The sequence below is a fragment of the Phaethon lepturus genome, unplaced genomic scaffold, assembly GCF_000687285.1.
Source record: "Phaethon lepturus isolate BGI_N335 unplaced genomic scaffold, ASM68728v1 scaffold4621, whole genome shotgun sequence".
Taxonomy (NCBI): Eukaryota; Metazoa; Chordata; class Aves; order Phaethontiformes; family Phaethontidae; genus Phaethon; species Phaethon lepturus.
Window position 1 is genome coordinate 7,218 of NW_010515384.1, and position 24,489 is coordinate 31,706.

At 40.3% G+C, this 24,489-nt stretch overlaps 1 protein-coding gene across 1 annotated transcript in view; it reads left to right on the forward strand.

Annotated features, from left to right (window-relative positions):
- Positions 1 to 707: 707 nt before the first annotated feature.
- Positions 708 to 24,489, forward strand: part of NPEPPS (aminopeptidase puromycin sensitive) — a 29,365-nt gene continuing 5,583 nt past the window's right edge. Inside the window, exons 1-15 of the mRNA XM_010295750.1 lie at positions 708 to 816; positions 9,338 to 9,415; positions 10,426 to 10,547; positions 11,460 to 11,567; positions 12,494 to 12,694; positions 13,148 to 13,244; positions 13,350 to 13,383; positions 14,824 to 14,938; positions 17,587 to 17,751; positions 18,856 to 18,960; positions 19,245 to 19,305; positions 20,131 to 20,240; positions 20,869 to 20,932; positions 21,550 to 21,689; positions 23,212 to 23,346. Of these exons, the coding sequence (XP_010294052.1) occupies positions 708 to 816; positions 9,338 to 9,415; positions 10,426 to 10,547; positions 11,460 to 11,567; positions 12,494 to 12,694; positions 13,148 to 13,244; positions 13,350 to 13,383; positions 14,824 to 14,938; positions 17,587 to 17,751; positions 18,856 to 18,960; positions 19,245 to 19,305; positions 20,131 to 20,240; positions 20,869 to 20,932; positions 21,550 to 21,689; positions 23,212 to 23,346 (1,644 nt within the window). The remainder of the gene's footprint in view (positions 817 to 9,337; positions 9,416 to 10,425; positions 10,548 to 11,459; positions 11,568 to 12,493; positions 12,695 to 13,147; positions 13,245 to 13,349; positions 13,384 to 14,823; positions 14,939 to 17,586; positions 17,752 to 18,855; positions 18,961 to 19,244; positions 19,306 to 20,130; positions 20,241 to 20,868; positions 20,933 to 21,549; positions 21,690 to 23,211; positions 23,347 to 24,489) is intronic.

A 24,489-nucleotide genomic window follows, 5' to 3' on the forward strand; every position in this document is an offset into this window, starting at 1 on the left:
TATTTGGGAATTAAACTAGGAATTATTTTACCCTTTTGTAATTAACTGATATTTAATTTGAATTCCTATGTATTTGAGCTTTTGCATCCAAACAGAAAGCTGGCATGGTGAGACGGTTCATTACTACGCTGGGAGCTGGCCACTTGTTAAATAAAGCAAAGTGTGTGTAGCCAAGAGCTGGCAGAAGGAAAGCTTTCAGGAAAATGTAAAGGCGAATTTCTTGGCAGATGTTTTTAACCTAAGAAGTTCTTACAGTGTCGACAGTTTAGAACACAGTACCATAGGTTGTATTTCTGATCATCTCTGAAAGATGTAAGTTTGTGTCCAAAGGCTTTTACTATAGTCTCCTGTAGGTCGCCTCTAAAACGGAAGCTTACAGGCTCTCTATCTATTTTTATTGGTCTTGAGTTCCCAGGCATGTACAAGGCCCCTATTGTCAAGTGTTCATACCAATTTTTAACAGGCAGTCCATTCCCTTAAATAATTTACAGTCTTGATAAGTAGGCCTAGATGGCTTGAACGTGATTCAAGTACGCCTGTTCCGGAGCAAATGATAGCAGTCAGTGGAGTATCTTTTTCTTTTTTACCACTCTTAAGTACTAAATTCTATTTCAAACACTTGGTGATGGAGGGGTTTTTAGATTAAAGGGAGGTTGGAATGCCTACCTAAGGGAGCTCAAGGGAGTAGGGAACACCATTTCTTCCTGATGCTCATAAAATTTCTCTTCCAGGTGAAACAGGCAACCAACCAAATTGTGATGAACTGTGCTGACATTGACATTATTACAGCTTCCTATGCGCCAGAAGGAGACGAAGGTAGGATTACTTTTTTGCTGGAGTTTTTATGTGTTAACCCATTTCATTTCTGACACGAGGTGCTGTTGCCAACAGCTAATGACTTTGCAAAATTACATCATAATTTGATAAGCTAACCTACCCCTAGAAGCTCAGAATTAGTTATCTAACCTTTATTCTCTTCTCATCACTACCATTTGCATTATGTTTAAAAAAAAAAGTTACCTCAAGCTTCCATGACATCCACGTTCTACTCTGTCGCACCTGAGTGTCGTAGGCAAAAGACGTTATTTATCTTTATACTGGCTAACTGTGTAAAAACATGTTCTGTACCTATGGACTTCGCAATATTGACAAAATTTGTCACACGGAGTTGGATAATGAATGCATCAATAATGGCCTGCAGTAGGAAATACTCATTGGGAAGGATGTGAAAAAGTACAGAAGACTCTTAATTTACATTTAGCAGGATGTTCCAAGCATAGGGCAACATGGAAAAAGGTGATTGTGTGGAGGAGACAATGGTTGGGATCCAGTTCAGTGAAAGGCTGGAAGTTACTGGAGAAATGGAAGAAGCAGTACCTCTTTGTAATACACAGTTCTAGTAGCTGACATCTTCCCCAATTACATTTTGAGGAGATTTAGCAGACAGTTGAAGTAATTGAGTTTAGCAGCAATTGAAGCATGAAATGATTGAGGTGTGGAAAATAAACTCCTTGAAACAGAGCGATGGTCCAACATTGTGTGCAAAGCCTTTCTGGTTTTCTTATGGAGCCTTTGCTGTTTCAAGCACAGTAGCTCTTTGGTCCACTGTGTACAACTGCTTCTCAGTCCTTCAGAGGACAAAAGGCCCTGCAGAGCTTCCCTTTCTATAAGGAAAATGCCACAGATGTCATGAAGCACTTTGTTAAAGCCACGATTATGAATTAAAGGAATGATCTTGATGATGGATAGGAGAAAGGTGTTCCTTTGATTAGGTCTAAATGTCTCTAGTATGCTTATGCAACAGCTGAATAAAGTTGGAGAGAAGGGCTGTGTTTGTCTGAATAGCTAAAGGAGAAAAGAAATCTTAATCTCCTGGACTGGATTTGGTAGGGACAATTTCAGTTCTTGCTGTAGTGACGTTATCCTATGCTTAATAGGACTTGCCTATGTGGCAAGTGGAATGTCTGCAATGCGTCTTTGCATTTAAACTGGTTTGAATTTTCTGGTTGTAATAGAGTATTAAAGAAACCAGACAGCTTCCTAAGTGCACTTGAGAGCAGCTGAGCGGTGCTTAGGTGGATGGGGGGCTCTGTCCTAAGGAGGGTGGGCGTGTTGTGAAAAAGTAGAGCTCAGCCCAGGAAGCGCAGTCGCAGCAAGAGAGGGCGGCGGCGAAGAGTAGTACCGAAAATCTTGGAGTCTGGCCACCGAGTTTCGATAATGAAAGAATAGAGCGGTTTCCTACGTGCTTGATGCGGGCTCCCGGGTTGTACCCTGGCGTTCCCTGGTTCCTGCGTGCCTTTCACGCGCTGCCGCTAGTGATCTTCGGCTGACTGGATGCACTGTGTTGCTAAGCGCTCCTGGAGCTGTTTCTTATACTGAGTAATGAGACGGTAACGAGAGTGGTAGTAACAGCAGAGTGTGTATGGAGTCCGTTCCACCTACTGCTGTGGCCATAGGCCCAAACCACCTAGTAATTTTTGATTTTGTTGTTGAGAAAAGGAAAAGAAACGGAAGAAGTACCTAGGAATAAAGTCTCTTTCCGGTCAAATCAGCAAAAATACGTAAAATAGAGAGGATCTCTATTTTAAGGTATTATCTTTGTTGTTTTCCCTCTCATAGGGGTCTATTTTTCCATTCTTTAACAGTGGTATACTCTCCTTGTAGCTTTGAAGAATTAACAGTAGAGCTTAGTGGAGACTTAAAACCAAGTACACTGACAGTGAGTTTCTGTGGCTTAAATTCCTTGATTCCGATTTTTCAGATAGACTTCAACGTGGTGCTCTGGACACACAGGAATATGAGTACAGCACTGGCTCTAGTATAGGCACTCGCCTTTCAAACCGTTGTATCATAAATATTTGAGGGGCAATTTTGTTGCCTGTTTACTATAATTATACTAAGGCTTCATGGGGTTAAAACATATCTTTCGGTTTGGTAAACTGCCAACTGGTATAATGGCTTTGGGAGTAAAATTGCATGAAATCGGCAGGCCATTTGCTGGCACCTGTTGATACAGATCGAGTCAGTCTTACTAATGCTTCTATTGTGCACAGCTTTTGCATGGTAATTGTATAACTGGTCTCAAAAACAGAGGACGAAATATAGTCCAATGAACCGACAGAAATACCAGCCAGATCATTTCGATTTAGTTAGGTGAGCCTGATACCAATTGCCCGTATAGTGTGTTTGAAAATGAGTGAGAGGTTCGTGATGCTTTCTCCTTTAAAGGCTCTACTGAAGATTTGTTACCTCTTTTAGTTCTGTACCTCAGCAGGGAAGAATTTATCTCACACTTGTCTGTAAATGTGAGACAACAGATAATCGGTCACTTATCTTCTTTCAAGTGTGGTTCTGTTCTGAAAAGTAGCTGTGTGAAAAATAAACCTTCTTGTTCAACAGATACCTTTCCCTTCTTTATGGAGGTGATCTCTTGACTTTTGTGCAGAGTAGATTATTCTTTTCCTAATAATTCTTGTTAGTCTTGAGTGCGTACTGTACTGTGGCTTCTACAACAATAGAAATCTTAGCTAGAACTGTGGGCCGTGTTTTCACTCCTCTATTCACTCTTCTAGAGATGGATACAGCAGAGAGTAGAACTTGGTCTTTGGAATTTTAATGCAGATTTGCAGGGAAATCAGCTTATTGCCCAATATTTGACAGGAAGCTGAGGGGGGATCTCTGAAGCTTTGAAGTCAAGCAAAAATTTTTGCTGCATAATCCACAGTTGAGTGGTAGTGAATAATAAACCAAGAGAGATTGATTACTCAGTACTTTGGAGTAGAAAAAGTCTCTGTTTCATCATAAAACTAGTGTAGTGATTGTAACTGGAGGTTGTGGATTTGCTGTTTGTGCCAGGTATGCCGTAATGGAACAAAGCTAGTCAAAAGACTGAGTTTTCCATTGCCAAAGTTATGGCTGGCTCCTCCCACGAATCATAAACGAGCAATTGTTTTTGTTTTTCCAGAAGCTAGTTTTTAGCATTTGTAGTCAAATGTTTATAGCGCAGCCGTAGTGTTGGGGTGCGCATGTACTGTGCTACCTTTGTCCAAATGGTTGACTTTGCTTAGCTAAATGAAGAACTGAAAGGGCATTCCTAAGCAAGCTGGTTCTTAAGTTAAATTTTAGGGGATTGAGTTTCATACTTACTGAATGCTGAGTAGTTGGAGTCCCTGTGAATCTCTCTTTTAAGGAGCTGTGAAATTGCGGTGGGGTCATAATCAGTGAATTATGTTGCCTTTGTTTAGTTTGGAAAGCTTTTCAGATACGGGGGGTTCTAAAGCAGCATTTTAAGTTTAGAGATGCTTGGAGGGTAGTAGTTGGCAATTTTGCGTAGGGAATGACCAGCAACCACAGTGATGTTTGTTTAGCAGAAATAACTGAATGAACTTTGATTTGTACTTCAACCTTTAAAAGGTTTTAAGGCCATAATTCAGTATTTTAGTCTTTTCCTTCCTAGTATGGTAGGGACATGCTTGGAGGCTAGTGCTAGAGCCTGGTTGCACCAGAGTCTCAGCTGGTGCTTAAAAACAGCAACAAAAGATGACTAGTGCTTATGGAAATCTAAAATCACGCTGCTGTGGAAAGGGGCAATGACACTTGTCCTCACTCCCTTCCTTCTGTTCGCGTTAATGTTTGTACTGTTGAGAAGCTGTGTGGATCAGGAAACTGCACTGGCTGAAAACTGCCTCTACAAGGGGGGGGTGCAAAAAAAAAAAAAAAGGCAGCTTGGAGACAGATCATCTTCCTGAGCCTGATGATTGTATGTGAATGCCCGTGGAAGGAAGGGAACGGGAAACAGGCAGCTGGGGCCAGGTGGGAAAAATGAGACTACTGTCTCTGCCCATAGCAGACTAGATTTAAGTCGGTTGTGAAACCTTTCTTTGTTGCAGAAAAGCTCATCTTCATCCTTTCTTCTGGAGAGGACCTGATGTGACAGAACTTTTAATGGTAGGGTTTTTTAAGGAGGCCTGGGCTGTGTTGGCATGGACAGTTTGGGAATATCTGATACACAAGGATACTTCTGACTCCTTTAAAGGATTTTACAAGCATTGGTTTGAAACATGTGAGAAGATGTGAAAGGGCTTTGAAAGCATTAGCATTCTCAGTAATTGCATTGGCATAGTTCAGTGGCTAACGCTGAAGGAGGACAGGGTATGCTATGTCAACACGTAGACGTTTTAAGCTAACGTGTTTAATTTGAGAAGATGGAGCAGGCAGAATGCACACAGTCACTGCAGCTCAGTTGATGAATGTGAGTTCACTAAGCCACCATACCTTAATTGCCTGTGAATTTCTCCATGCCACGGAATGGGGGCTACTTGAAAAAAATTCCATCTCTTGCACCTGGCTTTGTCTTCACTTTGAAATACATGCACATTTGACATTGCTTAAAACCTTTGGCTAGGATCCACATTCATAAGCATGTAAGGCAAAAATTGGGATCATTAATTGATGTATCCATCTGGTTACTGGGCAGTTTCAGGAAGTACTCTGTAGAAGGGCTGTAAATTTATTTAAAATGCTATTGTAAAATTTGATATGTGGTGCTCTGAGTTTGGGAGGGTTGCTAGATCTGACTTTTATGCATCTTTTTCCAAAGACATGGAGCACTAGCAGCTTTTTATTTTCTCATGCGACTTGGTCCAGGCTGTGTACTAATGTGCTAGTGATTAACTTGCAACCTTGCAGTGCCAAACTCTCCAAAGTTAGTAGGCTGCCAAAATTGTGTTGTTCTCTTCAGGAGCTTTTGTATTCAACACTTAGGAATTCAGACAGCCTTTTATTGCAATTACATCTTTGTTATAAGCAGTTCTCTTAAACTCTAACAAAAAGTATTGTTGATGGTTTTCCATGGTTCTTTTGCTCTGGATTAAATTATTGGTGCTGAATAGTTTAAAAAAAAAAAGGAACTTTGAATCTTTCGTTTATATTCTGCTGTTTCGGAAATTGATACAAGCAGCTGCTTTGAGAATTAAAAAAAAAAAAAATAAAAATGCTGGAGTTGAGTGTGGAAAGACACTCTTCTAGACACCAACTCCTCAGCGAGTACACGTCGTGTGAAGCTGTAAATGGGTGTTACCTTCGGTTCCAGACGCGCTCTTGCTGTTGCTGTTGAATGCTTGTCAGGGGCTAGTTGCCAGGGCCGGTGGGGCAGCGCTGGGCTATCGCGGGACTCTCGGCCTCCTTCGGCGGAGATTGTGATCGGTACGTGCTGGGAGCGCACAGCATCGCTCATCAGATGGCTCCTTCCAGCCTATTAAAACTATAACTTGTTTAAACATTGTTTCTGACCTTAGGGTAATTGGGATCCAACACTGTAAAATGAAGGTTGAGAAGCTCTTTCAAACAAGTTTGCTTTCTGCATGTTAATGTGCTTTCCCAGGCTGGTGCAGGGGCAAAAAACCCTGGAGGTCTTCGGCTTCTTCTAGCGCTGGTAATGTTTACTTGTGTCTTACCTATGGCTTTCCTAGTACAGGTTGAAAAGGTTATAAAGTAGTGGAGCTACGAATTCAAATAGGCTTAGGAGAACTTCACATTTGGGAGAGAAGGAAGGGGGAAACTTGATATTCGTTGTCAACTTTTGGCAGAAGGTCTGCATAACACGCATTCTTCTGTATGTCTCGGTTTCAGTAGGTTAGAGCTGTGATCCTGAAGTCATGGTATTGTTTGTCTTTGGTATCGGATTGTTGCCCTTAAAGTTGTGAAAAGATACAAACGTTTTTGGTTTGCTGTGGTCGTTTTAAAATACATGGGGGGAGTGTTACTGCATTCTTGTACTGATCTTTATCAGATGTTTCTCAGGTTCTTATTTAGCCTCTGACCACAGGCTGACAGCTCAGCTTCTGCAGGTTGTCCAGCACCAGGATTCCTCCCAGGCAGGCTAACATCAATTTCCAACAGGTATTCAGCCCATCTTTCCCTCTGACCGAGGTCACTAATGTGCTATTGCAGAACAACGGATGTGTTGTCCGTTGGACTCTAGAGATAACCGGGGGTCAAAATTCTTTGGATCTAAATGATGTAGCCAGCAATCAGCTCCACTCTGTTGCGGGGAAGCCCACTTGCAGACTAGTATGTTGTGTATTAGCGTTGCTCCCCTGAATATCTTCTCTCCAACGCTCTTATAACGTCTCCTTTTCTGCCGCAGTATTCTGCAGAATTATAAGAAGAAAAGCTAAACCTGTACTTTTCATTGCTCGTTGCCCAACACTTGCTGGCACTGTGATGTCCTTGGCATGTATTCTGTTTAAATGGTCCATCTCATCATTCTCACAGTTGATTTTAAAAATCTTGGAACTCCTCAGTGCAGACTAGTAGCCTAACATTCTTCTACTTGATCCTGTAAAGATTTTTTTTCTTGAATTTGTTTCTGTACTGTATTTTTTTACAGATAGAACTGTTTTATTGTAAGCATTTTTGTGTTATGTACCCTAACATGGTGGTTAACTCTGATTAAACACTGAGCAGAGCACTGTGAAACCAGTAGTTAAGACTAATGTATTCATGCAGCTTCTGCATTTCTGTTCTCTGTGAGCAGAGGTTGGTATTAACTCTGAGTTAAGGCTGAAATCATACCATTCCAGAACAAACAGCACTTAAAATTTTATAAAAATAAAAACATGTTTCCAGTTACTCTTGTCACATATGGAACAACTTAGCTGAACATCTTGCGAGTGTGCTTAGGCTGCCTCTGAAACAGAATACCTGGATTCTTGTAGTGATATTTGAGTACGGAAGACAGGTCATTCTGTAAATTAAATTGTTGTTTCAAACAAGCTTTGTCATTCAGAATTCCATGTGATGAAGATGTTGATATAGTGGTACGTTTTTATTTTAGGGTGTTCACCTCTATCGCGGCACTTTCCAGTATTCCTTTTTGCGCTTTTTTCTGAGAGCCTTCAAAACTAGTATCTATCTCAGTAGATAACTGAAGCTATTTACCGAATCTTTCTTCCTAGGTCAGTTTTGAAAGTACCTGAAAAGATTGCTAGACCGTTGCTGGCGTTTCAATATCGTAGGTGTGTTTTCACATTGATTTGAGTGATGTAGGTGGGGTGGGACAGGCACCTTGTGCTAGGAATGCTGTTACTTTAAACTGGTCTGTGCATTTCCCAAACCTTTCAAAACTATACTGAACTGCCAAATGTTTATTGTATTTATAAATCTAGAATTATACATCAGTATGTCTGCGTAAAAAGATGTATTGTTGTGTCCAGGCTTACCAGGTTTGGTAGTTCAACATGCTGATGCATGGTAGAAAGCATTTGTTGTGGTGGAGGTTTGCATTCCTTGTAGATAGCTAGTTAATGTGGTGGTTGAGTATAGAGTGACACAAGTAGCAGAACTTGCAAAGTGAGGTCGTACATTAGACTTTTTGATTGAAGGAGCATAGATGTACATCACCTTGGATGCAGCGAGTGGGGCTTGGTGAATTGGGAAGGACGAAGCAACCCCAGGTGTTCTCTCTGGGCTCTGCGAACTCTTAAGCTGCAGGACAGTTTAATTCCTGTGTACTGCTTCCCCATCTATCCAGCTTGGCCTCGTAGTTCGGATATTTGCATCTACAAATAGATCTAATGTGGTGTAAATGCCACGCTGCTTAATATTCTGGTTGATTTTGGACGCTCTTGCTGAATGGTATATAAACTCCAAGGTAGGTCTCTGGTTCTGAAGACAATTTTAAATAAAATCAACATTGTGTGTTAAAACCAAACAAAAACACTTTGCTGTGGATATTAGTGTGCTTTTCAAAGTGAGAGCCACAAATTAGTTAAATCACAAGCATCCTGTTTGGAATAACTAAGAGTACTGCTGCGCTGACGTAAGCATTTACTAGTGAGGGGAAGGTTTGTGCAATATTTTACCATTTATCAGGACTGTGCTAGTTGTTACCAGCGTTCTCGGTGTGGGACAGGATACGGTTCTTACCGCAAGCTTACAATCTAACGGTACAGCTTTCATTACTCGGCACAGCAGAAGACTTCCCTGCCGTGCATGAGTGCAGCATCCTGATGGACGGGATGTATAGCAGAGGTGGAAGGAGTGCGGAGGTGGTGCTTTGAGTCTGTGGCTGTATAGTCTGATGTAAATGTGGTAGATTCAGTTGTCTGAAGCAAGATAACATACTTGGAACTCTGTCATGGAACTCTGACAATGGGTGGCATTTCTTTGATTGCTTGCGTTTATATCATTCCGGATTATTTGTAAATCTTAGTTGATTTGTTCAGTAGCTACAGCATGTTGGATTCAGCTGATTTAGTTAATTTTAAATGCTCATGAGTTAGAAAAACATCTCTGGGGCTTATTCTGTACAAAGTAGTCTGTTTTTCTGTTTCAGAGGTACATGCCACCGGGTTCAACTATCAAAACGAGGATGAAAAGGTTACTCTCTCCTTTCCCAGTACCCTTCAGAAAGGTAAGAGCTATTTTCATGCTTTCTGCTTGCTTCAACTGTGTGTTTAAGATGTTTGCACTTGAAAAAGGTGGAGTAGGACAGCTCTTGTTGTCCCTGAAGTTTCTGACTGCAAACGTAGTGCTCTCTAGGGAGTCTGTCCACTATAAGTCACTTTGTGAGCTTCTGGAATTGAAAATGTTTCACTAATGGTGATGTTTGTTTCCAACACCTGAGGGTTACCTGCTATTGGGAGGTCCGCTCAGAAGCTATTTATGTTAGATACTGATGATCTGTTTTCCTCTTACTGAGAATGAGCTAATCTGAATTACTGCAGTACTTTCCTAGGCATGAATGTACTAGTTCTTTTGAAACTTATATAGATTTTTTTGCTCTGAGGAGTTTGCTGATTGAAACTTAGCTCCTCGGTTTGAATAAAACAGTTTTATTTCATCTTGACAAATACAAATATAAAGATTCTAGGGCGATAAAATTTAAGTGCTTCATTCTGTGGGATATTGGCATGCTGCCTCTCTGATCAAGATCAGGTTTCCCCTTTTGCACTCAGACATCAAGGGCAGAATAAATCCTGAGACTAATTGACTTATAAGCTTGAAAGCAGCCAGTGCTCCATCTTGGCTTTTGTAGTAGACTTCATAGGATGCTATTATTACTTACTAGCCACCCTATATTTTTGCAACTTTACTCAAAGTAAGAATTGTAGGATCAGAATTCTCAAATGGTTTGTAAGGTAGGTCTCTCCTGGTTATTGCTGAGTACCACAGCAGCCTCTGAACTCCAACCAATGCTAAAATGCCGTGGGGAGTCTGGCTTTGCTGGAGCTTATTTTGTGTAAGGAGAGTGAAGGGTTTGAGGGAGGCTGGCAAAAAAGTGATGGGTGGGGATGAGTTGAAGGGACATCTTATTTCAGAAGGGCAATGGGCCAGCTGAGTAGCCTGGCCTGAAGGTCCAGACCAAATAAATGGTCTGTTTGGCACATGCAAATAACAATGCCCCGTCTGTTTCTGTTACAGGGACAGGGACGCTAAAGATAGACTTTGTAGGGGAGCTGAATGATAAAATGAAAGGTTTTTACCGAAGTAAATATACCACCCCTACTGGAGACACACGCTATGCTGCTGTCACTCAGTTTGAGGTATGGGCTGTATTTTTGTTTTCAAGGAATGTCATTCTTAATACAGGATTTATACTTAGAAGAAGCAAAAACACAGTTTCCTAGCTTGAGCTATACCCTCTGGGTACATCTAAAAAAATCCATATTTTTTTGGTTCTTGCTCTTAGTGTGGATGGGTAATACTAAAAGCAGCCTCTACGTTGCAACTTCAAGGTCAGTGAATTCTGTATCTGGCACATTCCCCAGCCAAGGATCATGCTGATGTGTGATGCATTGTGTGTATATATATACAATAGCTGCAATGTTTAAGAACAGCTGTTTATTTAGACGTGGTTAAATACCTCTGTATAACTTTCCTTTATGAAGTACATTAATTTTTTAATAGGACACTCTGCCTTTATCTCTGTATCTTAATGACATTCAAAATGTGAGCCAGATTCTGTCTCAAGTATTATGTAAACCCTGAACATAATGACAGAATTTTATACCAAATTGTAATTTCATCGTTATCTGCCTGGTTACATAAAAACATGGAGTACCTGCCTAGTACAAATAGAACATTTCTTGGGTGCAGTCTACTAATGGAATATAAATAGGTGGTCTTGTGTGTATGGTCTGTGAACGCCTGGGTGCCCTCTCTGCTTTCACATGACTGAGCTTTGCTTCTGTCATGACTCTGCTAAATTTTGCTCAGACTGTAGAATTCCATCAGAGCGCAGAGTGCTTTTCAGCTGCATTTTTTTTTTTTTAAACTAATAAATAAGAATAAAATGCTCTAATGCAGAGGTCAAGAGTGTCAGGGAAGAGAGTCTACACCGATGACTAGCCATCATTCACCCAACTTCTTGCCTGTAAAATATGCTGAATTTTTGTGTGTCCTTTATTGTCACAATCTCTTGTGATTTATTTGTTTAATGCTCTTATTTCCTTCAGGCTACTGATGCTCGCAGAGCTTTCCCTTGCTGGGATGAGCCTGCTATTAAGGCAACATTTGATATTTCTTTGGTGGTTCCCAAAGACAGAGTAGCTTTGTCAAATATGGTAAGTTCTTGATGTGCAAGTAAACAGTGTTTTAAATAAAGCTGTAATAACACCAGCTGATTATTTGATAGTCAATAGTGTGTCTTTGTTAACAGACAGAATTAGGAATATAGGCTGTCTTGCTAGCTATTACTAAGCAGCAATAAATTGAGAAGCTTTTAAAAAGATGATACTGTGATGTCAGATTCTAGCACAAAACCTAAACAGGTTGTACAAGCCACAGTGGTGGTGGTTTAAAAAAAAAAAGTCTTAGCATATGTCAAGCCACGTGCTGCTTAAGAGTGGGAAAAAAAAAGAAGCCTTTGTGTGTTTATGTAGCTGTTATAGCTACATAAGCACTTGAAAGAAATAAGCATGTTTTCTGCTCTAGAGAATTTCTGACCTCAAATGGGATAAAATGTACAAGTAGAAGTACCGCTGTCGCAAATACAAGTGGGCGTTTTCAGGTTGCTACTTTAAATATGGTGCACATACTTCTAGATTATGTTGCTGGAGAAGAGCAAGTGAGTCTAAAAATATCCTTTTTTTTAATTCCGGTAGCTAACTTTCATAGTTACCTGTGAAGTCTAGCCTTGCCCACTGACCACATGGTTACGGTTTCTGTTTCGGAATTTAAAGTGAAAGCCTGATGCCTTCCTGGGATGTGGGTAATACTCTCTTTGAAGGACAGCAGCTGGTAGCTGATGTGTTCAGCAGCCTTCGCAGTCATGGAGTCTAACTTTTATAATATACAGAAGTACAGCTCCATGTGTGATGGGGCTTTTTTAGTTAGGAAGGGAACTACATTGTGCTCTGTATTTTAAAATCGTAAAAGAACTCCTTTCGTTTTAAATGCATGACTCATAATGATGGAATAGTTAGTCAAATGTGTTGTGTAATGCAGTTTCACTTCCATGAAACTAACTGAATCCCTTTCATGTTGAAAGAATGTCGTTGACCGGAAGCCGTACCCAGATGATGAAAATCTGGTGGAAGTGAAGTTCGCTCGCACGCCTACAATGTCGACGTATCTTGTAGCATTTGTGGTGGGAGAATATGACTTCGTAGAGGCCAGGTCCCTTGATGGCGTCTTAGTGCGTGTTTACACTCCTGTAGGCAAAGCGGAACAAGGAAAGTTTGCATTAGAGGTAAATGTGCTCAGGGTGACTTCATTGTCGCTGTAGTGATCTCCAAGAGGCTGGACGTAGCACTGTCCTCTGTTCAGTCACCTAAATGCATGCAAAGCTCGCGAGGCTGGTTTTTTGCTTTCATGGCTCAGAGAGACTGGGCTTGATATTAAACAGAATTTCAGTTGTGGACAAACTAAAGTCTCTAATGACAAAAACATTTGGTTTAATTGACTTCTGATTTGGTGATGTAGACTTTGGTCCAAGGATGATGAGAAGTATTGAAGAGTAGGCTTACAGCCTGGGAGGAAAAGGGATGGGAGTCTTCCAAACCATTGTGCTCCGGAAGATGAGAATGGGGCTTCTGGAAGAAATCTTGTATATGTTGCTTTCTTAGGCTAGTTTCAGTCATAAATTTTCCAGTTTTGCCAATTGTTGCAAGTTAACATAACATTCTCCTTTTGTTTCTTACAGGTTGCTGCTAAAACTCTGCCTTTTTATAAGGACTACTTCAATGTTCCTTACCCTCTTCCTAAAATTGATCTCATAGCTATTGCAGACTTTGCTGCTGGTAAAGTAACTCACTTTATTGATGAACTGTATTTTATTTGAATTTTAAACATTTAGGAAGAGGTGTGTATCAATATCAATAAACCTTTGTATTTATTTTATAAAGGTGCCATGGAGAACTGGGGCCTTGTTACTTATAGGTATGCTGTTAAAATACTGTCTTTCCCCCTCTTTGTTCACTAATTCTTGGAAGTAATTGGATTAGTTTTAGGGATCTGTAATTATTTGGTATCATCCCAAATAAGACTGAGTAAATACCTTCAACTCTTGCTTCGGTTTGGATAATTTTGACTTCTGCAGCAGCGTGCATTATTGTACAAATCTTAGGAAGGCAGGAATGAGCGATTACAACTGCTGCCCAAGGGTGTGAGATTTTTAAGTGTCTGGCAGCACTGTCTGTTCTACAAGAGAACTTTCTTGGCCGCTTTTTTCCCCGTAAAAGTTAAGTACTTACTGACACAGCTGGAAGACTTTCTTATTTTATGTTGTAGGCAAGTTGGTAAATTTAGCAACCACAGTATAACCATGTGGATATGAGTAAATCAAAAATATTAACTTGCCTTCCTTTTCAGTTTTTTTTTTTGTTCATCCGATCAAGCTTTTGGACTTTTGCTTGATATTATTATGTTATCTGTGCTCATTATTAGAACGATTTTCCTTCATTTTGTACAACATTGGTCTTGTAAGCTTTGGACTTTAAATCCTGAAATAGTTTGAATTTCTTCTGCTAAACTTCTAATTTGGCCTTAAAAATTGAAATGGAAATTTGAGTCCAGGTTTAAAATCTACTTGTCTGCTTATCACAATTCTGATTAAATCTGATATTTTACTCCCTGTGGGGGGAAAAAAAATTTGTCCTGTATGAGTAGAATTTTTGGAAGCCTTTCTTAATTGTGCTGTTAATTTCCCCTCCCCCCTTACGCTCAGTTTGGCACGCTTGCTTTTTCCCCTTGGGGACAGAAGGTTGGCATAATCTGCAGGCACCATCTATGTTTTGAGATGCACGTTTTTCCCCTTTGAGTTACAGCAGTCCAGAAGTCCTTTCTGACTGACCCACTAAGTCCTGAGCATGCCAGGGGTGCCTATAGCGGAAGGTTGTGGACCTGACCTAGGGAGCACTTGTGTGCGTGTGCATGTGTGCCCTGTGTGGAGAATCTTGTGCCTCTGCGGTGGCGAGTGTAACACGGCTGGTTGTGCTCTTGGAAGAGTTGGAATTCCTTTGGGGATGAGGGAGGCAGAGAAGACTTGCTGTGCATACATCATGCAGTGCAAAGGGAGCTACAGTTAAGGTTCCTAGATTATGTAGTGGAGCTATTTTATAAATAAAGGGTAAACTTTCTTGTTCCTGCCTGGGTTTTTGCACTTGTCTTCTTGCATGCCGTAAGGAATTATTGCTCCAAAGCATTCCAACAGCTGTGGAACTTACCAAAATAATTTAATGTCTAAACTGAAATAGCTTTTGGTTTTTTTCAGTTGTACTGCATTTTTTAGCTTGCTTAGGTAATTTAACCTACTTTTGACTGTGTTTTTTCTCTAGGCATGTACCATTCTGTTCAGTTGTCTTTCTCTCTTAAATACAGGGAGACTGCATTGCTCATTGACCCCAAAAATTCCTGTTCTTCATCTCGCCAGTGGGTTGCTCTGGTTGTAGGACATGAACTTGCTCATCAGTGGTTTGGAAACCTTGTGACCATGGTATCTAACAGTTACAAGTTCTTCTAGTTTTCTTTGACATGTGCTTCATATCATGTGTTATTTCAAGTGCCCCTTCATAGCAGGCATGCTATCTTTGAAACTAAAAAAAAAAATTAAATATTTAAATAGTGCTTTATTGCCACTTTCTTCTTTACTAGTGTGTTCTTTAGAGGTATTCCTAGATCTTTTCTATGTGAAGTAATGTTCAGTTGTTTGAATATAGTCTTAGTTAGAGTTGAGCGGGTGTTCCATGGAAATTATTTTGGCTGGTCAGATTACTTAGAAGCAATAATCCACTGTTTTCCTTTCAGGTAGGCATGATTCACTCATCAGGCTTTCATACCAAGCAGGCATATCAGTAGCAGCTCAGCATTGCAAATTGTGCTAGTCCAGTAGCTGAAAACTTGCTCAGTAGTAACTCATGTGAACTGCTTCGGATATGTGGGGAGCCAGCTGTCTGAATGGTTTGATGTTTAAGTCATTTTGGTGAGAATAAAAGTATACGTGAGGCAGCAAGACTGAAATCTGTAAATAAATTCCATTTAGTGCTAAAAACTGAAACCTGTATCTGTCAGAGCTTCTGCTGTTAACAAATGGCTTCAGCTTACTCTGTTAATTAAATCTGACGTTCCTATTCCCAAACCCTGCAAAGAGATGCTTGAATCCAGATATTTCACAGGTTAGGAAGTTTTTTGTATTGTGAGAAACCAGTGTGTTTGGTAAAAAAGCATGGCTTCTGGAGCCCCAAATTTGCATTGTTCTGGCTTTTAGGCTGCTTAAATGAAGTGTGAGTGGATGGGGAGGGAAAAACCCAGTGTAAATATTAATTATAACACTAAGCAAAGTTTGTCAAACTTTTCTATAGTGCCGTGCCTCTTAAAATCTAGTCAGCTGTGTCCATTCCTGTTTGTGGTAGCATAGGTAGCTTCCATGTGAGAGCAATACAATATTTAAATGAAAAAGTAATATTAAAGTAATATATTTTTAGCTTTTAGTACAGTTGAGCAGCTGGAAGCAAGGAGAGCCAGCATCATGTGACTAGACAACACCGTAGGATGCCAGCAAGTGCCTTGGGAACCATTAGTGACCCACGAACCATTCATGGTCCTTCTGACCATTGAGAACTGTGGCAGTAAGCTTGAGAAAGTATCATTTACAAGAATCTCTGAAATTTATATTGAATTAGCTTTTTATTTTCCTTTTGAAGTTCTAGGTCTTCAAAAAATTTTCTTTAAGAATTTTTTCTCTCATTATTTTGTGTTTTGTGATGCAACTGTGAAATGTGAAAAAACATTCCGATATTACTTCTCAGATTCCAGAAAGTCAGCTTTTTCTCCTCTGTAATCTGAGGTGCATACAGCACAGCAGAAAGCCTCAGTAGCATCACTGGTTTACTTTGCTAGTACCAGATCTTATTGGCAAGCACAATATGCTGGTTTTTCCTACATTAAAGATAAATGAAATCAGAATACTTCCAGGGGAAGGAATATTTGTGAGCAATTAGGTTGCTGGTAGGATAAGAGAGAAAAACAGGGAGGTGAAAAGATTTAGAAGTCCAACCTAATTGCCCAAGAATCTATTTTGCAGTTGCATTAATCCTTTGGCACCAATCTGTGTGTATTGGAACCTCGTCTTGGAAACAGATGCGATCAGAAATGTAAAAGAAAATTGGATAGTCTCCACTCTAAAAATAAAGCGGGGCTTATCTGTGTAGAGTTTCAGTAACAGCTTTCCTTCTGGAAATTCCACCCTCCCTGGGGTAAATGTTTCATTCATAGTAGAAGCAGTAGTTCTTTGTAGAACAGCTTACTGGGCTGATTCTACATCCTGTTCAGTTTCTTTTACTTCAGGGCACGTATCATCGTAGCCTTGCTTGACTGAGCTAACTGCCCCATTTACACTTAAAGATGGTTTGTAAGTGCAGTTATGGAAAAGGGTGTTTTCTTCCTCAGTATCCGTAGCTTGTTTCCTTATCTCGCCTACTTCAGTTAAATATTAGAAATGAAGGGAAGAATTTGAAAATGTCTATGTAACATTCTTATCTTAAAAAAACAAAGCCCACCTTTGTTTGGCTGGTGAGAAACAACTCGAAACAACTTTTAACTGTTTACTAGATTTCAGGTTTCCGTAGTCTGGAACACTTTTTCAGATTTGTTTTTTCTCCTTTATGTAAGCATATTCTTTAGCAGAAAAAACCCAAACACAAACAAAATCGGTCTTTTGCAGCTGCTGCTATTCAGTTTGAAAAAGACACTGTTGTCGTGTTGCCCACAGTTCTGCTGTTTCTCTGAACTGTGGCCTTGCACGTCACTGACTCTTCCCCGACTCTGGCTGACGCTGTTAGCTGTCCCCTCGGTGGCTCTGCTCTGACCTCTAGTCTAGTCTCCAGGAATTTCATTTGTACCTGATGCAGTTCTCCTCCATCCAGAGTTTCGAAAACTTAACACGGAGGGGAGGACAGTTTTAGGCTGCTGATTACTCTTCTTGGGCTGATGACCTCTTTATAGAGAGGAATTTCTGCTTACATGTGTTACCTGTTTCTCTGATTTATACTAAACTAGGCTATTAACAGCTTATCTTTGCTGGAAGCTTCTTGTTGATTAAATGAAGCTCTTGGAATTTTGTTCTTTATTCCGCCTTCTTTTCAGGAATGGTGGACTCATCTCTGGCTGAATGAAGGATTTGCCTCCTGGATTGAGTACCTGTGTGTAGATCACTGTTTCCCGGAGTACGATATCTGGACTCAGTTTGTTTCTGCCGATTACACACGAGCTCAAGAGCTTGATGCCTTAGACAACAGTCATCCTATTGAAGTAAGTTCTGTCTTTGCTATTGGTTGTCTCCCTTTTTTTTTTCCTGTCAGCTGTGTGTAAACTTTTTTCCCTATTAAGGAAAAAGGGCACTTTGCAGTCATTCACGATGCAAAGGAAAATCTAAGGTTGCATTTACACTTTCTGGATTTTCCTCTACTTGAATTAGTATTTCAGAAGTTAGGTTTGAGGGTCCAAAGATGGTGGCTTCCGGAGTTTTTCTGGTCCAGTGGTTTGGAATGGCAAAGTTGTGATCAAAACTCGTCATTATTTGTTTTTTGGTTTGGTTTCTGATCGAAGTGGGTAGTTTTCTGGCCCTTGAGCACAGTGAAGTAGCTGCTGACTTATTTCAGTGCTCAATAACATAAAACAGAGCACGGCATAGCCCAGAACCCAGGCTACCAAACTTCGCTGGGATTGTACTGGTTTCCATCTGAGTCCACCTTGGATGTTCCTGTGTTGTCTCCCAGAACTGTGAGTGTGATGCAGACAGTCTTGAAATAAGTAGGATCTAGCTGGACTTGCTGCTTTGGAAACAGGGCGGCAGTTAGTGATGAAGAAAAGTCACCAGCAGTGAGCTCAGTTACAGCAAAACTGGGACCTATGCTAAAAGAAGACTCCCTTGTATTTTCTGGAGATCACCATGGACAAGTTTTCAGAGAGCTTAGGCAATGTTTGATGTAGAAGATGTTGGGAGACGACCTTGCTTTGTACAACAGGTCATTTTAGAGTGACTTACTCATGGAGTTGATTTCCTGAGTATGTATTGTTCACTGTCCCAGAATTAAACAACTTCCACTGTTTTTTTGCTTTTGTTTTTTTTTGCTTGGTGTTGAACCAAAGGACTGAAGCAAGATCCCCAAGTCTATTTGATTAAATACCAAAGGCTTAGTTAAAGTATGTTTAACCTATAAACCAATCCTAACCCAGCCATATGTGATTAACTTTAATTGACTGGGCGCAGAGATTCCACTAAGACAATTTAGCGATGGATATGCATATGGTTTCTTCAGTGAGAAAAGTCAGCTCCTTAAACACTAGAGCGAGCAAAATCAGTCTTATGGCAGTTAAAATTGTTCTCACTGTTAATTATCCTGTTTACCACAGGTTAGTGTTGGCCATCCCTCCGAAGTAGATGAAATATTCGATGCTATTTCTTACAGCAAGGGAGCATCTGTAATCCGAATGCTACATGACTACATTGGTGATGAGGTAAAAAGATTGTTGTTAAAAAACCAAATGTAGATTGTCAAATCTTTTTACAGTTAAAAATACAGATTTAAAAAATATTTAAATCTGTGTATTCTGTATTTTGATACTTTTTTACGATTTGTATTTGGGCTCTATGACATAGTGGGAAAATGCGAAAGGAGTTACAGATGTACATACTGATCCTAAGATTCCGTGGCCGATTCTTGAATATAAATGCAGCACAGAGGGAGGATAGGAGGGACCTCTGTTCTGGTGCCATTACATATTCAATTGTGTGTTCCCAGGACTTTCGGAAAGGAATGAATTTATACTTAACGAAGTTCCAGCAGAAGAATGCCGCTACAGGTAACTGGTGGTTATTATATGCTTAAGAAAAGTGATTTCTGGAGACAAAATTTTTAGTGCCAAAGTGACGGATTCTTAAACAGCTGTGTTTTCCACCGGAGATAACTGAAATGCAAAGAAAAATAGTTGCTTGTTTCCGGTTCCGTACAATGTGTCCCCTGCACAGCCAGAATTCGGCATCCTCAAGGGGTTCTCTATCTCAGGAGCGTGTGGCTGAGGTAATCTGAAAGGGCTGCATTTACCGTTGATAACCACATCTGCGTAGTAATCTAATTTAGAAATAGAGTATGTTGATTTGCCAAGTAAGCCTTTTGCAAGCTTCCTTTTGCAGTATTGATTGCATGTGTGATTAAACAGTTCAAAGTCTTGTCTAACATCTCACAGCGCTTTCTTTACCGAAACCATTTTTTGTGTATTAGGCATAAATGTGGAAGTGGAACATCATGCTCTATCAGCCAAAAACAGTCCATGTCGTTCGGTCAGCTCTTTTGGCAGAATATATGAAAAACCTAAGGAAAAGATTCTTCTATTTACCATGTTGAATATTTAATGCTCATTTTTATTACACTTTATCACAATGTTTATTGATTGCAATTGTTCTAGTAGCAAAGAAGCTTTATTCTCCCCTCTCTACTCCACGAGCGGTTTAAACTATTTCCTTTTTATTGCCTAGCGTATGTTACAATTTGATAAAAACACAACCCAAAACACGAAGGGCAAACCAGACAAATACAGTCTGCCACCCTCCAGTGCCCATATAGTGTCCTTGATAGTATCTGACATGTCAAGACTCTGGGAGTCCTTAGTCAGACTTTTCTTCTGCAGAGGACCTCTGGGAAAGCCTGGAAAAAGCTAGTGGTAAACCTATTGCTGCTGTGATGAATACATGGACCAAACAGATGGGATTTCCGCTCATTTATGTGGAAGCTGAACAGGTAAATAGAACTGTGTGTTTTTCAGCACTTCAGATCAGAAGTTCTGCCTTTAACTGTGTTTTAGGATCAAATTTAGTAGCATGCAGTTACTTAAAAAGTTCTGTTTGATCAGGAGGCAGCACAGTGGGTTGCTTTGTTCAGGGACAAATCTATTTCTGAAGGGAGGGGAAGTGCAGCTCACTTGAGGAACCCGCTGCAAAGCGATCCGGAGTTATTCCACAAGCGCTCTAGGTCATGTGCTTGGAGTTTGCTGACATAGCCCGTTTGCTCTTTGTGTGCAAAATGTGTGTTGGGGGAGGGAGTATCTGACTTAGCTCCCCTTGCCGCACGTTTTTCACTCCAGTTTAATTATGCTTATTCTACAAGATTGCAGGGTGAGTGAGGATTACTGGCTGGAAGCTGAAGTCAGACAACAAATTCAAATGAGAAATAGGGCACGTTATGTTTTAACAGTAACGGTGATTAATGTATTGGAATGATTCTTGAGGTAGCTCCTTTCTCCGGAGGAGAATACAAGTGATTCCATTTAACAGAGGGCACATGAATGTATTGTGATATACAGAAGCTGAGATTAGATGTCTGATAATTCCTTTCTCTCTCTTGCTTTTTCTTTTTTTTTTTCTCTCAGCAAGAAGACGACAAAGTGTTGAAGTTAATCCAGAAGAAATTCTGTGCCAGTGGACCCTATACTGGTAAGATGAGTGCTAAGAGCAAGAGTGGAGTGTTTGTTGCTTTCCATGCAATGGCGGCAATTTTGAGAGATGAAACGAGCTGCACTGCAGAGCGGGCAGGTGCTCTGCTTGGATTCAGGTGTTTTAAGCATTTGTTAAAACTTAGAAAAATCTAAGTTTGAGTGTTCTCACACACGTGGTTTCCATGTTCTCCTTGCATGGAGAACAGCATTCATCTGCAGTCCTTGGTTCAGTTTTCATTCTGAGATGCATTTCTTCTGATGTCCGGTTTAAGGCCAGTGCTGCTACCTGAGAAGCTCTGTAAACTGGTGGTTTTTCAATAGTGCTGAAATATAAATACCTCATATGGAAGCCAGCTCTATCTTAAGGCACAGATTCCACCCATCTTCTGTGCTTATGGAAATTGAAATGTTTGGCTTGAAGGGTGATGTAGAGATTCGTGGTTTTTAACTCTAGAACTGCTGTTTTCCTTCAGACTTGTGCCCTTTTAGATTTAAATTTAGGTAGCCTGGCTTAAACTGCTGCTGAAACTTGTTTGAACATCAGGCAGAGTTTCTCAGTGTTGTGTACATACTTTTTTTTCCTTAGGCCTTCCTTTTTATTCTTTCTTCTTTTAGGGGAGGATTTCCCCATGTGGATGGTCCCCATAAGTATTTGTACAAGTGATGACCCCACCTGTGCCAAAATGCAAATATTGATGGACAAACCAGAGCTCACCTTGGTTTTGAAAGACATCAGACCAGACCAGTGGGTGAAGGTGAGTTGTCACAAAGGAGAACATATTACCTGTTGATTGTCACTATAATGCTCCCTTGCATTTTCTTTTCCTCCTCTTTTTTTTTTTTCCTTCCCCCCTTGCAGTCTTGTATTTCTGATGGAGGGGGCCTCTCTGTGCTGCGGTTGAATGTTGGCTCCTCTCTATAGTGGTTGCTTAGTGTAGTCCTTTGCCTTCCAAGAGTAGTCTAGACAATGTAAACCTGAACCATTTAGGAGTCCGAGCCCGGAAAAACAGTGTGCAATTAGAGGCAGCTTTTGGGTTGAAATGTGGTGGCTTTTTTGGTATCCCATGGCAACTGCAGTTTAGTTAAAGCAAAAATAGTCCTGTTTATCTTTCATTAGTGTGAAGGTTTTCTACTGGCTATTGCCAGACAAGTACAAATCTGGAAGTGAAAAAATTCACTGTTGTGGTCTCCTGCAGACACCAGTCAAACTGAATTTAAAAATTGAAAGATAGCAACTGGCTGGGACTACTGCTGTAGGAACTACTGAGGTGGAAGAGTAATTGTTTCTAAGCTGGAGCTGTACTCTGAGAGGTGACTCTGTGAAATAATATTAAGGGTTAGTCTCTTTTTTTAATATTAATCAACTCTTCCTATTTATCTAAGATGGGCATTCCAGCTGTCAGGCCTGTGTATTCTCTTGAATCACCGTATCTGTCTGGGTCCTCCCTGGTAGTAGGGAGGGGAGTGAAATGAATGAGCAACTCTGAAAATGCCCTGTCCTAAATGAGGGTAAAGTTTGTTATTTCTGCCTGAGAAGGCAACAGTCCAGCTCAGTCCAAGGCGAATTCGTGGGACTGCTGGCTGCAAAGGTTGTCAGTCTGTGAGGTTTTCTGTTGGTGCCATAGTCCTGAGGACTGGCAACTGGACTGACCAAAAATCATAGCAGCGGCAAAGGGGGTGACTTCCTGATGAGCTCAGCAATGTTTTTGGTTTATGCCAGGTGCTGTTGTTCAACCAACCACAATATTTGACCATCTACACTAAAATCGTAGTAGGTAGCAGTGTGTAGTCGATATAGTTCATCAAGGTTACGGACCGTGACTTGCTTGTACACTGGGCAGAGGTGTTTATGCACCTTAAGAAAATGGTTCTCTATCAAAAATGAATGGAGCAGGTTGTGGGAGAGAGGTTACAAATGTTAAGATCCTAGCACCTTCAGCCTCTTGCATTGTATCTTCTAAGTGCATGACTACTCTTACTTTAGTTAGGAGTTACCCCTAGAAGAGAAGTTTCTCTTTTCTCCTTGCTCCTAGTTCTAGCTCTAGCCTCTGTTTCTTTATGTCAGCTCTCTTCATCTTCTATACCTCTTAGTGAGCATTTCTTCTTTGAAATCTTAAGTCTTTCTCCCTTGTTTATGGTTTGTTTTTTCTTTTCATTCAACCGATAGTGACTGACTTCTCTGAGCTGTGATGCTTTGAGAAATTTCTAGTCGTTCAAAAACAAAAAGCATTTCCGTATTTGTTCCTTTTAACTTTTTAATCTTTTGGTGCATTTCAGTTAAACCTTGGAACAGTAGGGTTTTACCGTACTCAGTATAGCCCTGACATGCTGGAGAGTTTAATACCGGCGATCAAAGACCTCTCCCTACCCCCTGTGGACAGGCTTGGCCTGCAGAATGATCTCTTCTCTCTGGTAAGCAATCCTTTGCTATTCTGTTTTAATAATGAGAGCTACAGGAACTGCAGAAATCTGTGTCTGAAGAGTCAGTCTCAGTTTCTGGAGGCAAAGTGCCTTTGGGATTACTGCATACATCTAGCTATTAATTAGCTTGACAAGTTCTAACTTGTATTATAAGACTTAAACCCTATAGCAGTCTGTCTATAACTCCTGTTGTACTGTTCTCTGTAGGGGTGTATTATAGTGTAGGGGTTTTTTACACAACCTTTTTGAGAACTTGCTTTCTTTTAACTCAGCAAAATAAGGACATTTTAATGATTCCCTTAATGACTTTATGAAATACTATCAGCACTATGTGCTTTATTCAATTGGTCTTGTTAAAACTGTCCTGCACTGTCCTGGCTGTTGGGGATTCTTACTGTTTTTTAAACACGGGATTACACACAAAGCAGGTGTTGCTAGCTCTGAACAATTAGTTGCTGTACCCTGTATTTCAGATTGCACTTTCTTATTTTTGCTAGTCAGCAAGTATGTGGAAACTTTTAAAAATGTGGGTTTGATACCCTGCTTGTGTAGCTTCAAAGCCTGTAACTTCAAACATAGGCTGAGTCATTTCCCAAATATTGCAAGAGCAATGGGACCAAAAAAAAAGAGCAAATAATACACGTAGGAACATTGTGTTAGACTCCTATTTAGGTTTAATTTTTAATCATGTTTTTATCATAGGTGAATATAGCTTAGAGAATAAAAATTCATCTTCATCCCTTTTCTGGTACCATAATTTACTGGTATGGTTCCAGATTAACAAAAATCTGAGCAACCTGGTTGGAGATACCTACTGCAGGTATTATCAACTGCACTAAGCATAGAAATGTTTTTTGTGACACTGTGAAGCAGTTAATATAAAATTTGCCTGCCAGAGGTGGAAAGGCAGTACTACTTGTGCTAATTCACAGGAAGGAGGAAGCAAAAATTACTTCTGCAGTTTTTCACTCTCAATGTAATGAAGAGCAAAAATTAAATCTCTAAGTCTTTACAGTTTTTAGTTAAAATAAGATTTTGGTGGGTGTAGTATCTGACTGAGAATAACTCTGGGGGTTTGCTTTTCTTGCCAGCATTGCTGCAATTTTGTTAAGTCACTTAATCTCCTTGTCTGTT